The sequence below is a fragment of the Parus major genome, chromosome 6 (assembly GCF_001522545.3).
Source record: "Parus major isolate Abel chromosome 6, Parus_major1.1, whole genome shotgun sequence".
Lineage (NCBI taxonomy): Eukaryota > Metazoa > Chordata > Aves > Passeriformes > Paridae > Parus > Parus major.
Window position 1 is genome coordinate 20,059,386 of NC_031775.1, and position 15,023 is coordinate 20,074,408.

General features: G+C 44.6%; 1 protein-coding gene and 1 long non-coding RNA gene across 8 annotated transcripts in view; one reads left to right on the forward strand and one right to left on the reverse strand.

Annotated features, from left to right (window-relative positions):
* Positions 1–3,654, reverse strand: part of LOC107206907 — a 4,433-nt gene extending 779 nt beyond the window's left edge. Inside the window, exons 1-2 of the long non-coding RNA XR_004498089.1 lie at positions 2,690–3,654; positions 388–524 (exon numbers count right to left, since the gene is read on the reverse strand). This is a non-coding gene — a long non-coding RNA (uncharacterized LOC107206907). The remainder of the gene's footprint in view (positions 1–387; positions 525–2,689) is intronic.
* Positions 1–15,023, forward strand: part of ENTPD1 (ectonucleoside triphosphate diphosphohydrolase 1) — a 43,337-nt gene that overhangs the window by 7,676 nt on the left and 20,638 nt on the right. For 2 of the 7 annotated variants that reach the window (XM_015633327.3, XM_015633330.2), the window contains exon 1: positions 13,554–13,794. Coding sequence is in view for 1 of the 7 variants with exons in the window: in XM_015633328.3 (XP_015488814.1) it covers positions 4,011–4,026 (16 nt within the window). In the remaining 6 variants the exon portion in view is untranslated. The other 5 variants (XM_033515534.1, XM_033515535.1, XM_015633328.3 and 2 more) reach the window with 4 other exon arrangements.

Genomic DNA, 15,023 nt, shown 5'->3' on the forward strand with positions numbered 1-15,023 from the left:
ACCACTGTTCACAGGGGACATGAGCTGTTATACCACTGTTCACAGGTGACATGAGCCAGCACACTGGCACTGAGTGCCTGGGAAAGCCCAAGCGCTGCTCAGCCCATCCCTCACTCAATGTTTACCCTTCTTGAAGCTGCCACTCCCCCCTGTTGCTTAACCACACGGAATGATAAATTGTAACCTAAACACACAGACTCAGGCCCCTAAGCAAACACAGGCTTCAATATTGTTGAGCTTGGTGATGGGATGGCCTGCTTTCATTTAAAATATTTCAGATTCCTTCATACCAATTCTTTCTGTGAGAACAATCCACTTGTCCATCTAATGCCTATAGGTTTGTTTTCAAGCTCCCTGACTCTCTTTGCCTATGGATGTTTCTTTTACCTGCCACAAAGACGAGAGGTTCTGGATTCCAGCATCATTATCTCAATCCCATCTCCTGGTTTCTGGAAATGAAGCTAAAGTGCTAGTGTTCAGTCCCTCTTGCTCCTTTCCTGAGTCCCAAAGTCAGCATAGCTCATCTGCAAAATAGCAAATTCTAGAGATCTAGGAAGTTGCATAATTTTAGCCACAAACCAATACACACACAAATTGTGTAAATTTAGAGCAAAATGACTGTAAATAAGTTCTTAATGTGGCTAGAAAGAATGTGGATATTTAAGATTTATTTTGTTCTTCCAGCTTTGTTCAGGATGCTCGGTTTTGTCCTAGGAGTAGAAAAGTGGCACTCTGGGGTTTTTGCTATTCTTACCCCCTGCTCAAGATGTGTGGAAACTACATCCTGAGTTCTCTGGTTTCCTCTTTTTATTTGTGCTTCAAGTTTCCTCCTCAGCTGTCTGGAGCCTTATCTGAGTACAAATGCCAGCCTAAGGCCTCTGGGGCTGCTCTCTTTTTTCCTCATTTTGTTTTCTTATGGAAATGACTGCGACACAGAATCTGCCTTTTGCTGGTTTGTGTATTGCACGCAGAGGTTTCCCTGAAGGCAGGAGGATCAGTAGTCAGAACCAAACTGCTCTAGCAAATGTGGATCTGACCCTCTGTGGAAGAGGAATTCTGCATCTCACGCCACATGAGGAGAAAAAGTCCACTGGTCCCTTTAGGCTATGACAGAGGATGGGGAAAGTGTTTCATCACTGTCTCTTATACCTAAACTGAACAGCTGCAGAATAGTGTGTAATGCCACCATTCCCTGATCTTGCAGTTGTGGAATACTACTCAAAAGTGCATCAGTCCATCAGTTAAAGTAGATCATTCTCAACACAGAAATCTGTTCCTTGCGGCTCTGTGAATGACCTGGATGTTTTTAGGTGTTGAAGACCATCATTGTTCACAGCAATTCTTCCCCACAGGGCCTTCATGTTCCAGGTAACAACTTCCTCTTGTGTGAAAACATTCTTTGTGTTTCATGGTCACTGACTGAGAATGCACTGCTCTTCCCCATAGAAGTTTCATGTGTCTCAGTTTGAAAGTGAACTTTCCAAAGAAAAAAAAATAAACAAAAACCTGTCACTAGCATATTGGTAGAACAAAGCTTATTGTGGTTTGTCAGGTACATTCAAAGGACTTGAAATACATGGCTCTGGACGTCCTAAAAGGTGTTCAACATGGTGTGAAATCATATCTATTTTTCTCTGAGGGAAGCTTGTACGTATTTTCCACTTGTTAAATTTGGACTTCTCAGCTCACAGGTGAGGTCAGCTGACTGAGTTTATTGAATTTCTGCCCATAGAGACAGTGAGTCTAACACAGCACTTGAAAAATCAGTCCTAAATTCCAACTATTTTTAAAAAATACTGTTCAGTTGAGCTAATCTATTCAATGAGTGGCATTTTTGTATATATTTGGTTTATTTCCTGTCATGATACTCTACAAGCAAGTATTCTTTAGGGACGTCAATATGTAAGCTGGTACATAAAGAATCATATTTTTTCCAAGTTTTTGGAGTTTTTTTTAAGTATTTCTTGCTGATATATCTGTGCAGTTGATATTTTTTATAGTGAATCATTTTAAATGTGAATTTCTTAACTAATCATTGCATCAACTACACTCCAATTTTTTAAAAAACTGAGGTTCAAGGTGACCAACAAAATTACTTCTGCTATTCTAACCATCTAAATATATTGCTGTCTTATCACTGGAAGTAAGATCAGTTCTCTCCTGCACTTCCCAGGCCGATTTTTCTCATTAAGATGACAAACACACAGTGTCTACCTTAATTTCATGAAACACTCTTCCTTGATCTTTTGAACCAACACTGATACTAATTCACAAAGAATCTAATCACTAAAACCTAAATTATCACAGAATCACTAGCCTGAGAGAGACCTTTATGATCATCGAGTCCAACCAGCCCTAACACCTCAACTAAACCATGGCACCAAGTGCCATATCCAATCTTTTTTTAAACACATCCAGGGATGGTGACTCCACCACCTCCCCAGGCAGACCATTCCAGTACTTTATCACTCTTTCAGTGAAAACCTTTTTCCTAATATCCAACCTGTATTTCCCTTGGCACAGCTTAAATTGTGTCCTCTCGTTTTGTCAGTTGCTGTCTGGAAAAGGAGCCTGACTCCCATTGACTACAACCTCCTCTCAGGGAGTTGTAGAGAGTGATAAGGTCACCTATATTGTTTTATTTCCCTGTTTTCCTGTTCCCAGGAAATAAATGGGAGTGTTGTCTTACCAGTTGGAGTAATACAGGCTCAATAATAATACAGGTCAATGTTTGTTTGTGAATGAGAAGGAACTGATCATTGTTTGTGATAGGCTGCAGAAAGGGATTTGGATGATCCATGTCCAGGAGTCATTCTCCAGGTCCTAGCATCAGGATCCTGCTTTTCCTGTCTCTCCTAGAGGCAAGAACTCTGGAACCTGGTGGCAGGTGCAGAGCTGGATGGTGTCCAGGCACAGAGAGAAAGTAAAAGTGGCAGCTCTGAGAGGGGAGCAGGTTCTGGCACAGGCAGAGCAGAGCAGCTGGCTGCAGGATGTGGTGGCTGGTGCTCCAGTGACTTCTCCCTCTGGGTTACCAGCAGGGAAGATGCTGAGAAGCTGGTGTCTACTCCTCTGAAAAGGAAGTGAAAGAGCCAGGGTGGTTCACTACTTCCTTTGCAGTGGGAGGCTGACAGCTCTGTAGGCAGTAGCGTGGAGGCACTTGTGGTTCCTGGAATGGGACTGAATGTCATAAGCTATGGAGAAAAGTTGCTGAGACTCCTCCAGCACTACCCTGTATTTCTTATTTGTGGTCAGTCAGGGATAAAAAGTGGTGGAGGGTGGGATCCCTTCAGGCCATCCAGGCAAGAAGTCCAAAATTGTTCACAGCAATTAACTAAATTGTGTCTTTCACGAAGTTCCCCAGGAGATGCAGCCAGAGGTGTCAGTTCACTCTATGTGGCAGGTAGGTGAAGGAAATGACTTATCAGCAGTTATTGCAACTTTGTCTCCTTTCATGATTTGGTTGAGTTTTTTCCTGTGTACCAGACCTCAGATCTAGAAACAAGGAAGATCATCTCTTCTCTGGACACTTCCTTTCGTGTACCTCGCTGACATGGAGCATATCTTCTCAGTCTCGTGCGACTTAGGAAAAAAAACCAAAAATCACAAAAAAAAAACCCCAACCCTAACAGAATTGTTTCTCTCTGTAGCCACGATGTCCTTCTGCCCCCCCGAGCCAGGGATGCAGTCCTGCTCCAGCGCCCTGGTTCCCTCGGGTAGCCCCGGGCACGCACCGCTGCCCCGGCCGTGCGGGACCCTCCGGCCCGGTGGAGAAGTCCGAGGCGCTGGTAACGTGGCAACTCTGAGGCGATCCGTGCTCTGAGTGAAACAGGAGGTCAGTCTGCAAGTTACACGGATTGAGTCATGTAGAGTTTAACCCCTCCCCTCCACAGCTAACGACCACTAAAGCGCCCGTTTTCATGAGCACCTCTCACTAAGGCAGCTCGGAGCCGGCAGAGGCTGAGAGAGGAAGGAGGGGGGAGCGCGGGAGGAGGGAGCGAGCACCGGCACTGATGGACGAGCCAAAGGGTAAGGACAGAAGCGAACCGCCGCTCTCCGAAAGCAGCCCTGATCCCCGGCCAGGGGCGCGGGGCTCTGCGGGGAGCCCCCAGGGTGGCGGCGGCATCCCGCGGCCGGCGCTCGGGGGAGTCTGTGTATATTCATGAGGAGCTCCTTCGGGATGTGCCAGTCAGGCGGGAGCTGCGGCTGCGGCATCTCCGGGCGGCGCGTCCCTCCCTCCGCACCCGCGGAGCGCAGCCGGCGGTGGGAGCGGGCTCCGCGGCGGGGGCTCGCCGGGGTGGGCGCAGCCTTGCCGCAGTCCGCCCCCGGCTGACATCATCTTCCAGCCCCTGGACTCCCCGGTCGCTCCTGAAGGGACAATGCCGAGTTGTGACTGGGGAGCCCGGGCGGGGGGCCGCGGCTGCTCGGGGGGAGCCGGCGGTGGCCGCGGGCCGGCGGTCCCCGGGCGGTGCAGCGGGGCGGGCGGGAGCGGGGGCTCGGAGCCGGCGGCTGCCTGAAGTTTGTCGGCGTCAGAGCGAGGGATCCCCTCGCCGCGGCCGGCAGGAGCCGGCGGGGAGTCCCGGCTGCCGGCCGCTCTGTGCCCGGCGCCGGCACCGCGCCCCAAGGGCGAAGGGGGCGGGGAGGGCAGGGCAAAAACTCGGTGCAAGTGTCTGCTGCCAGGAGACCCCGGTGGGAAACAATAGCTCCGGGCATGGAAGCGGAGCAGGGGGAGAGGGGCTCTCGGTGCCTGAGCTCGGAAGAGGAGGATTCCCCAGCCGGCAGCCCGGCAGCCCTCTGGCCTTAACTGCGGTCCTGAGGAGCGGGGCAGGGGCCCGGCAATAGCCGCAGATGCTTATTGCACCGTGATTTTTCTACAAGATACATGTCTTGTACTTGGCTTTGCTTTTTATAATCAGCTGACACGGTGCACGTAGCAGCACTAGTCACAACGTTTGGCAGAAACATTTCCTAGTTTAGTATCAGCTTTTTTCTCTCTGGGTGCCTTACCCTGTGTTTACAGCGCCTTCTGCAACACGGTCCGTCTTTCCGTGCTGCTGACAGCACTGCGCTCTGTGCGGGGCTTTCAAACACAAAGCAGGAACCCGGACAAATACCCAAGAGGCAGTAAACAGGGAAAATATTTGGGCAGATAGTTTCTTGTCCAGTACCAGGTGGAAGTCTCTCGTTTATCATCGTTATGACAACGGGGAAACAAAGTGTGTTCTCTTTTTTCCACCTAGAATAAACAAAATGGTAAACTAGACCTTTCCAGCGTTTTATCTTCATAGAATGTAATAAATGGCATTTGAGGGGAAGAAGCATTTTCTCAGTCTGACGTACATCAAAATTTAAAGCAAAGACTGGCAGAAGAAGAAGGTTAGCTCATTAGTTTATGCAGTCATGAGTGAAGCTGGAAATATTTGGAGATAATTTGCCTCTGTTGAGGAGGGAGATAAGAATAGCTTTGAAACCAGTCTTTTAAAAGTTTCATTCCAAAAATGAAATATAATGCTTGAACAGAGATGTCTTTTCTAGTGGGTGAGGAATCACAGGGAAGAAACTTGGATAATGAGAACTGATTTAGGGAAAACGACCAAGTATGCCTTCTTTTAGAAAGTGGAATTTTAAAGAGACAGAAGGAAACTAAAGGAAACTAACAGTGCTCAAGCCAATTGCAGACGAGGCAATGATGGTTCTATAATGGGCCAACCCACAGAGCGTGCAAGTCTTGCAAGACCCTATAGGGAATTTGTGCAATAAATAGCAAGGAAATGCATTTCATCTGTGTGGGAAAAGAAACCACCACACTGTTTCTGAGAGTGTATCTTCGCAGTATCTTTACCAGAGGCAGCAGTCAGTGGGTTCAGCACGGAGCAGTCTGGGACAGGTGGTATCTATCAGGTAGTGGGAAGGTTCCACCTTGAAAAGAGGCACAAATGCACATCAAGGGCATGTCTTTTCATCAGAAAGGAATTGTTAGGAAGTGTTTCTGTAAGACACCTGTTTCCTGTGAGCCATGTCCACAGGGACTGTAATAAATGCCTTTGGAACATTACTCTTCAGTTTCAGTAGGCTTGTTTTTAAATACTGATAGCTCTGCTTTGAAATTTGGATCAATATGCTAACATGGCCAAGAAAGAAATTCTGTTTGGGATGTTACATAGCAACAGGTTAATTCATTGGTCACTGAGTACTTTCTTGGGCAGTAAGCACAACAACCAAAAAAATACCTATTACTAGAAGACACATGGGTATGCTTCAGCCTGGCAAAAGCATGACATTGATCTCATGTAGACAGCAGTGAAAAGAAATAAACCTTATAAAATTTATCTATTTTAACATAAAAGGTACTCATGTAGTAACTCTGATTTGGAGGTCTCTATATACACAAAGATTAATTAATAGCTGTCTGATGACTGTTTTCTATAGATCGTTCCAGCATGAAACAGTAATAAAGCAAAATCTGACAGGGGGGGGAAAAAAACGTAAAGGAATGTGAATGGAAAAATCACAAATTTGAAGAAGACATGTTGAGCAGCACATCAAAACCAAGAATGAAGATTACTTTGATTTGTTCATTCAGGCAGTGAAGGCAGCAAATAGAAGTTCAAACAAGTAAATGAAAAGGAAGTGGAGAAAGAGGAAGTGGAGAACATCTGATGGAAAACATAGACTCTGAATTGGGGAAGATTATTTAGAGAAAGTAAAGATGTCAGGGGAAATTCTAAATTTATCAGGGCCAAGCACAATTCAGAGGCATTTAGTATGCCTTAGGAACAAAATAATGTGTATAGATCTATTACAAGATCATTATGGAGGTGGACAGGGCAAGATATTAATGACGATGCAGGACAAAACCAGAAAAGTGTTGGTTAAATATTTTTCCAAATTTGGGGGGGAAGGGAGGAAATGAATTCTGATATGAGGGAATATTTCATGGATGTTCATGGAAGTCGTTTGTTTTGTAGATTAATATTTTGGGGTCAATAAAATTTAACAACAATTTGAAATGAAATGTGCCTAATACTTACTGAGGAGATCAATACACAATGATGTTCATTTTCAGCAAGCTGGAACACTATGGATATCCCTGGCAATGGGAAGAATTCTATTGTTCACCCAAAATCCCAGCAGTATGATGGTGGGTATTCTGGAGAGCTATTGCCAATTCAGTTTGACATCAGTTTTATATAAATTACTGGATAGATCTCCTCAGCAACCAAGTTCTAATAGCTATATTGATTATCTTCTTTTGATTTTGTAGAGAATAAAACTTATCCAAGTAACTTTCAAAAGAATATTGTAGAAATGGGTAACATTGTCAAAATGGATAACAAAATGAATGCATCAAAAAGGAAATTGCTCATCCTAGACAGAAGCAAACTTATGGGTTCCTGTGGCCCCCTCAAGTGAGCAGATTGATCTGCATCCTAGAATGGAGATAGTCCCACTTACAAGAGCCTGCAGCAAGAACTTCAAGGAATATATTTCTCTTGGGTTGGAACTTGGCTGGAGAATGCACTTACAAGAAGGAGTGGTGGGAAGTATTTCAAGTACTGGTAGCTCTTTTAATTTGCCTTCTTGAAGGCTCTTCTGTTTACACAATAAGTCAGCTGACTAAAAAAATAGGTGTCACACAAGCCTGGTGTGATTCCCATTTGGAAAAAAAACAGGCTGCATTTTGTCTTATGCATGTGAACACTCATTGAAGTTCTAGGGAAAAAATAAGTATTCTTAAAAGCTGTGTGGCTGTTGAATAAATCTGGGCTGTAAGTTAAGGTACTTCTAAAGCCTGACTCTCCTGATAGTTAAGAACCACTGCACAAAAGGGGAACTGGAAGAACTGAATTCCCTGGCTGGTATTTGACAGCCATGGTCTGGATTTTAAGTGTAGGACTGGGAAGGCACTGGCCCTTTATTTTCCAGCTAATTATTTGCACTTGTTTTATTTTTCAGAGAAAAAAATGTGGTTGAAAAGAGTAAATATTAATACCTTCCATGTTTAAACTTCTTCACAATAGATGCTCTTCTGATGTTGTTCTGATTGCAAAAGTCTCCCTATGACTCTCTAGCAAAGAATGAACTAATGGATTAAGACCTGGATAACAATAGACCTCAAAAATAGTTATCAAAGGAAATAATCATGAAACAGCTGTGTTTTCAGAGGTATTCTGCAAGAGGCCTGATGGCATTAGACACTTCCAAGAGTGATCTAAAAAACATAAAATCATTACTGATTTGCAGATGGAATTTGTCAATGCTAGGAGGACCAGTACAAATACCAATTAAGTCAGAGGAAAAAGTCTAAAGAAGCCAAGAGTGGTTGGAAAGATAAAGAGCAAATAAAAGGCTTTAAGCCAAGCTTGTAAAAGTACAGCTAATGTGACTTTGTGAGGAAAATTGGACATTCAAACACTGAATAGACCAGAAGTTTTTCAGACAATATTGTTCAGAAAAAAATATGTAGAGGTGTGTGTACGTATGTGTATGTCTATAAATATGAATATATATACATATATATGTCTGGGATAGCCATAACTCAGAGGTTTTGGGTTCTTCATTACCATAGAGGGAGAAGGTTGTCCTCTAGTCAACCTTATTGTGACCACTGCAATCTGTTTGTCCCTTGACTCATAATTACTAGTAACATATAGAAAACCCTTGAGGAATATCTAGATGAGAAAGAATAAATTTAAGAGGCTGAAGACCTAAAAGCAAAGGCTTACAGAAGCTATAATAATTTATCATCTCTTTGGTTTTACCTAAATTGCATAATCGGCATAGTGTAGTGCAAAAGTATCATGCTTAGTTACATTCCTTCTTTTCCTTAGACATCTTTCCACCTGTGGATTTGAGTACAACTAGGAGATTAAACTTTTAATAATTAATAAGTTAATACCCTCTGGGTAGGTATTTTATACCTTGTTACTAGCCCAGTGCTCAATAACAGTGTTCCACAGAGCTGGATGTGGTTGGAAGTGTGTTGAGACAGGAGTTGAGTTCTCAGCTTAGAAAACATCTGTTCAAGGTGGTTAGGATATGGTTAAAGAGGAGAGTGTTTAGCCTGAACTTTGGGATGAAATAGGTGATACTGAAATTACACTGGAGAGACACCTCGTAAAGGATTAGTGTTGCTTGAGACTGGTCAAATTTAAATCATAAAATTTTAGATCATGTTCACAAGAGAAGCACCTCAGTTGGTCTTCTGAAAGCTGAGTTAGATGTGGGCTACTTATAAATCTCTATTATTATTCTGTCATCTAGGTGTGAGAACTGGCTTTAAGTTTCAACTCTTTGGAAACCTCCCTTTCCTGAGCAGAGCTGAAGGTTGATGGCAGGCATTTCCATCAGTGTCTCTTAGGCACAGAGCTGTTGCCTGAATGCTCACTCTGAGAGCAGCAGGGCACTTCTACAGCTGGTGTCATTTGATATAAATCTTGCTGCTGAAAGAGCAAAGGCACATGTCCTTGTCTCTAGCCTTGCTCTTTTTATTCTGTGATAACTTTCAGCTTGTCTAACTTGAAAGTCAACACCAGCCCAAGCGAGAGAACAGAAGGAGGGTAAGGGTAAAAGTCACTTTCATGCAAGTTATTGGGAGGTGCAGGAGGAGAATTTTCACTGCAATGCAAGGAGAGACACGAAACAAGCCCTGTGCTCTGAAACACTGCATTAAGAGTACAAATTAAGAAATGAGTTAAGGGGAAAAGTGTGAGAGACCAGATGGAAGAGAACGCAGTCGGCTAAGTGCACACTGAACAAATTCATCTGCTCACATCATCTCATGCATTCGCTGCCCCCAAATGTGGAAAATTCTGCAAAGATCTGTTTCCCAGCCTGCTCTCTGGGCTCCTTGTCCCTGTGTCCCTACTGCTGCACTGGCTGTTCACACTCAAGGGTGATGCAGGCAGTGTAATGGTCAATGCTGTCACTGGTGCTCAGCCACCACCTGCGGGGACACAACTCTGCCTATTATGGTTCTTGTCTGAAACCTTTGGGGCCCATATTTGTCCATTCCAGCTTGGGAAGAGCTTTCAGTGAGGATCTGCAGAGCTGCTTCCTTGTCTTCCTTTCAAATTCCCTTTGTGCTGTCCACACAGGGATGGAGTTTCTAGTATGAGGAAACATGCATCCATCAGTCTGACCCGTGCTGCTCTGTGCTCCCTTGTGACCTTCACCCAGCTGAATGCTACATCTCTTCTGACCAAAATGTAACCCTTACAGGGTAACTGGCTGATTTACAGGCTGGGTCTTGCACCTTTGAGTAAACATTCTTATGTTTAAGTAGAAGTTAAAGGCTCTTAGTTTGATTTGTATTCTACCCTCTCTTTCTGATCCTCCTGAGAATCTTGGCCCTGATCACAAATCATGGTGAATGCCAGAGTGTTCTTGATGGAGAAGATGCAAAGAAAATGGATCTATTTTTACAAAAGAATGATATTTCCTTTGGTTTTATGTTAACTGTCTGCAACCTCTCAGCCAAAGCTCAAACCACCGCTGGCCTTTGAGCTCTGTGTGCTGGCTGGAAAAGGTGAGTCAGCAGCTCAGGACTCAGAAACCACTTCAGCCTCTCAGCTGGTTCACAGCACTGTCACAATCACACAGTGCTTGCAGGGCTCCTGAGACAGAGGAGAGACAGGAGAGGCAGGTTCAGCTGCTGAGGTTTCTGACGTTCACCAGAGGACACACTGCAGCTGGGGGCAGCGGAGGCAGCAGCAGCTCCACCTTCCTCCCTGGGCTTAGCAAGAAGGGGTAGACTCCTCCAAAAGGAATTTGGAGTCCCTTCAGTACAGCTAATGGATGGGAACATCCAGAGTGCATGGCAGAGCCCAGGGAGCAGGCATGCAGAGGGAGGAAAGGTGGAGCTGCTTTGTGCAGGGTGGGTTTGGTGGTGGGGACAGGTAATGGAGTGGGATTTGTTCCTCTGCTGGAAACTGTCCCTCCCTGCTCTTTGCCAGAATGGGAGTGGGCAGCTCCTGCCAGGGAGAACATCTGCTCTTTGCCACAATCAGCTCCTAGCTGCTGGCTCCAGATTCTTTTGGGAAAGGCACTGGAAATCTGCAGTTTTGTCTAGAATTGAACATTAATAAGTTGATCTAAAGCTTCTATATATTTAGTCTCACTTCATCAAAATAATATAGGAAGCTTACTGATTGTCAGCTTTGAGACTGCAGTAAACATGAACACAGTGGAAGCCAAAAAGAACTTTATTCTGGTAAATCTAGTGGTCAGGCTCTTGTTTACAATACTTAGAAATTCTGCTGTGACCAAAAGCACGAAAGCCATATGGAAAAGAAGAAAATAATGTTCTGGCAGGGTTCTTTAGAATTCATCCTGTCATTAACTAAAGAGAATTAGGACTGTATGTGAAAGGTGGAACTATGGCATAAGACAGAGGAAGGATAGTCCCTTTTTGTGGTAGAGCAAACAGAGTAAGTTAAGTAAACTGAAACTAAGCCCCTGCATTTCATCTTAAAAATAGTGGTTTACAATAGAACCTGGCCCCATGCTGTGAACTCCTTGTTAAAGACAGTAATTTCACAGTTGCTTTTTAGGTTACAAAGCATGTCTCAGCTACAGAGACTAGTAATTTCTCTACCAATTTAAGAATCTTCAGTCCTGTGGCCACTTGGCACCTAAGAATGTTAATTGGATCCCATAAGTCTTGCTGGGAATAGATGTCCTTCTGTAAATAGGGATTTGGAGAACTTCTTTTGCCTCTCTATTTCTCAGGAGACTGTAACCATAAATTTACACGTCTTGGGAATTTTTGGTGTGGTGTAGCAGTTAGTCTTTAGTTATTTGGCATATTTATAATGTAGTAATGAATTCTTTAAATTCTGCTGGCTTCTCCTTCTTCCATCCCTGAAGTTAGTCTGCACGAAGAAGACACAGAGCATGCCTTCATTCCTCTGTGAGAGTCTGATGCCTGTGTTTCTCTTGTCCAGCATGTTTCTTCTAACATTTTCAATTTTTATTCCCTATTTTTAAAGTTGTAGCAGAACTACATAGAAATTGTAGCATGAGTCATGTGTGTACTATACTGGCTCATGAATCTCCAAACTGATGTTAGTCTGGCAGAACATCAGAGAATATATCAAAATGATGGAAGATGAATTAAGGAGTAGCTGTAGCCAAAGCGTGCTGTTCTCTCCCTGGACCTTGTGAATTCTGCCTCTCTGCAGGAGGGAGTGTTCTGCAATCCCCGGTCCATGAGAGCTACCCAGACAAGTGGATGAGGAGGTCCCCAGGGCCACCCAGAGCATTGAGGTGTCTGCTGCTCTCTTATGCTTTTCATCAGCTGGGGGAATAAGGCTAGTGGCACTGACCTCTGTAACTCCTTGGCAATGTATGGATGAAAAGCACTGTGTCAAATTTAAGTGTTATGAGTTGTTATCAGGGAAAGGCTGACAAAAGTATGGTGGGGCCTCCAGCATTACCTGTTTGGTATCAGTTTCCCATATGATGTGGACAGACAGTGCTGCTGAGAGCTGGAGTCAGCTGTGAAAGCCACAGAGCAAGAGGAGCCTGGAAATACTGGAAAGGAGTGAGAAAGCCCTGGCCTTGTTTGGTGTTTGTGTGCTGGGAGAAGGACTCATAAGAACATGGCATGAGGAAATGTGTGTGCAAAAAGCCTCCTTATGTGTGCTGTGGTTCTGCTCTGGGATAGCTGCAGCTGTCCTGTCTCGCAGGAGCTTTATGGGAGAAGCTGAGGCTGATGCCTTGCCCTGCAAGGCTGGATATGGGAACAGTACCAGGTCTCAGCAGCACTGGTGACAATGGTCTCACCCTGTACTGTCACAGGGAGCTGCTCAGCAGGTGACAGGCTGAAAACAGCTCCAGCTCTAACATTGTCTGTGAGACCTTGGTTATAAACTATTTAAAATCCTCTGTGGTGAGTCTGAGTGACACCCAGGGACAGGCTTCATTGCTGCTCTCCAGGATTTCAGCATCCTCCAGCTTCCCAAAGACTGCCAAGGCTGCTGTGCCCAGGAGTGCTGTGCCACAGGCTCCGAGCAGGAGCCTGGCTATGAGCAGCAGAGCTGCATGGTTACCACAGCAGCCCTAAAACCTACTTCCTTTGCTGCTGTCATAACCTAACCAAACCAAGGAGAGCTTTTCCCAGCTGCAATGATGGCCTGTGAAAACACACCATGCATAAGGTAGGCATGCAGCTGGAGGAGCAGAAATACTACAGCTGGCCTGGAGGAAATGTGAATGAAAATAGGTGTGTGTGTGAGACAGAAGAAGAAACAGACCAAGGGATAAAAGAATGGTCTGTATTGATAACCAAGGATGTGACTGACTGCACTAAAACTGGGTAAGTGCTGAAAACTGTGTTTGTGACAAGTCTGGCTGCCTGTGCCCTGATAAGCCTCACATGGATGGCTTGTCAGGAAAAGGCCTGGGTGCTGATAAAGCCGCGGTGCAGACGAGTCCTTGGGGAGCAAAACTGCTCAAATAACAGACAGATCACAGTAAATCCACAGCACATCCTCTGTGCAAGTTGTCCTTCTCCTCTCCCGGCAAGCAGACAGACAGTGGGAGCTAAGGTACCCAAAATGAGGGGGGTGGGGGGAGGAAAGGCACTGAGCAGCCACTTCTTCTAGATTAAAGGGATTTCCAGGAAAAAGGATCACCCTCTGGTAACCATTAACTCCTGAAGATGGCAAAACCTGCTCAAGAATTTGGAGCTTGTCACTGAAGAGGAAGCTAAGAGGTGCATTGAGGATTTGGCACGCTCGGTCTCTCTCATCTCACACAGGATCCAGCAGGTGATCCTTGGCGAGCTTGGTGCCTGTGAGTACAGGGCTGGGAGTGAGCATGGCTGAGAAAATGGGACCAAAACAATTTTTCAAAATGAACATCATCTTCCTGTTTCGTAAGGTCATGCACTGTTGCTGCATTAATTTGCTGTTTCATAGCTACATTAAAAACTTCTCCATTCTTAAAGAAAGTTTTCACACCTTTTTTCATTTACAACTGGTAAGACCATCAGAGTTTAAGAAGCTTTTGTTTTGGTGTGATCAGTGTAGCAAAAAAATAATCAGGCCTAAGTTGAGCTGTAAGAGGTTCTAAGGGCTGAAAAATATTGGATAAAAATATTAGGGGAAACAGGAGGGCAAGGAAAGTTCTCAGATGCTTTCAGTGATGGAAAGTGCAAAACCGAAACTACTCCCAAGCACTCTGCCTTCACCATTCCCACCCAAAGCAAGTTGACTTCCCGCATGCCTGCGTAAAGGATGAGCAGGTCATGGCCCGGGAAGAGACCTACTGCCGAGGGGCATCCGAGGAAAACTGCTGGGAGCCCAGCCAGTTTATAAATGGATTTAAGGCTAGGGTTCCCACATCCTCTCCGAGGAGACAGTCCCAAAGAGCTACTGTACAGCTCCTATTTCTCCTTCAGCTGCTAGCTTGCATTTCCATATTCCACTTCTCTTTAAGTGAGCCCCATCTCTTTGGGATCAAGTCCTGCTTTCAATTACTGTTGTTTGCCTTATGAGCATCTGAAGTTTGAGTTATTTTTCTCTTGTTTCTCTTTTTCTGGGTTTAATTGTTTCCTGTACAAGATGGTGGTTTCCATAGATACCTTGGACATCATTTATCTCTCCTTCCTGGACATACAGTTCCTCCCAATGAATTACACAACGATTTGCCATATCTGCTTGGGGCCTTGGTTTCTTCATCCATATCACTGCTTTACTGAGCATTTTAACACTGTTGTTCTAGCATGTCATCTTGATAAGCTGCCTTGTTCTCTTTACACAACTTTCAACCCACATGACGGAACTCTTGTCCAGCCAGTTTTAAATTAAAAAATGGTACATTGCATGTCTATTTTAGGGTTTTGTACTGATAATTGTTGGAAACTTTAGCTCAGCTTTTCTCTGCTATGGGTAACTGTTAAACAGAACAGTGTTTTGTTATTTTTGTTCCCCTCCCCCCTCTCCACCCCCTTGAGAAATGTTATCAAAGAACAAAGTCTGGCAAAGTATTCAGGATTGGTATGCTCCTAAATGAGAGCTGAG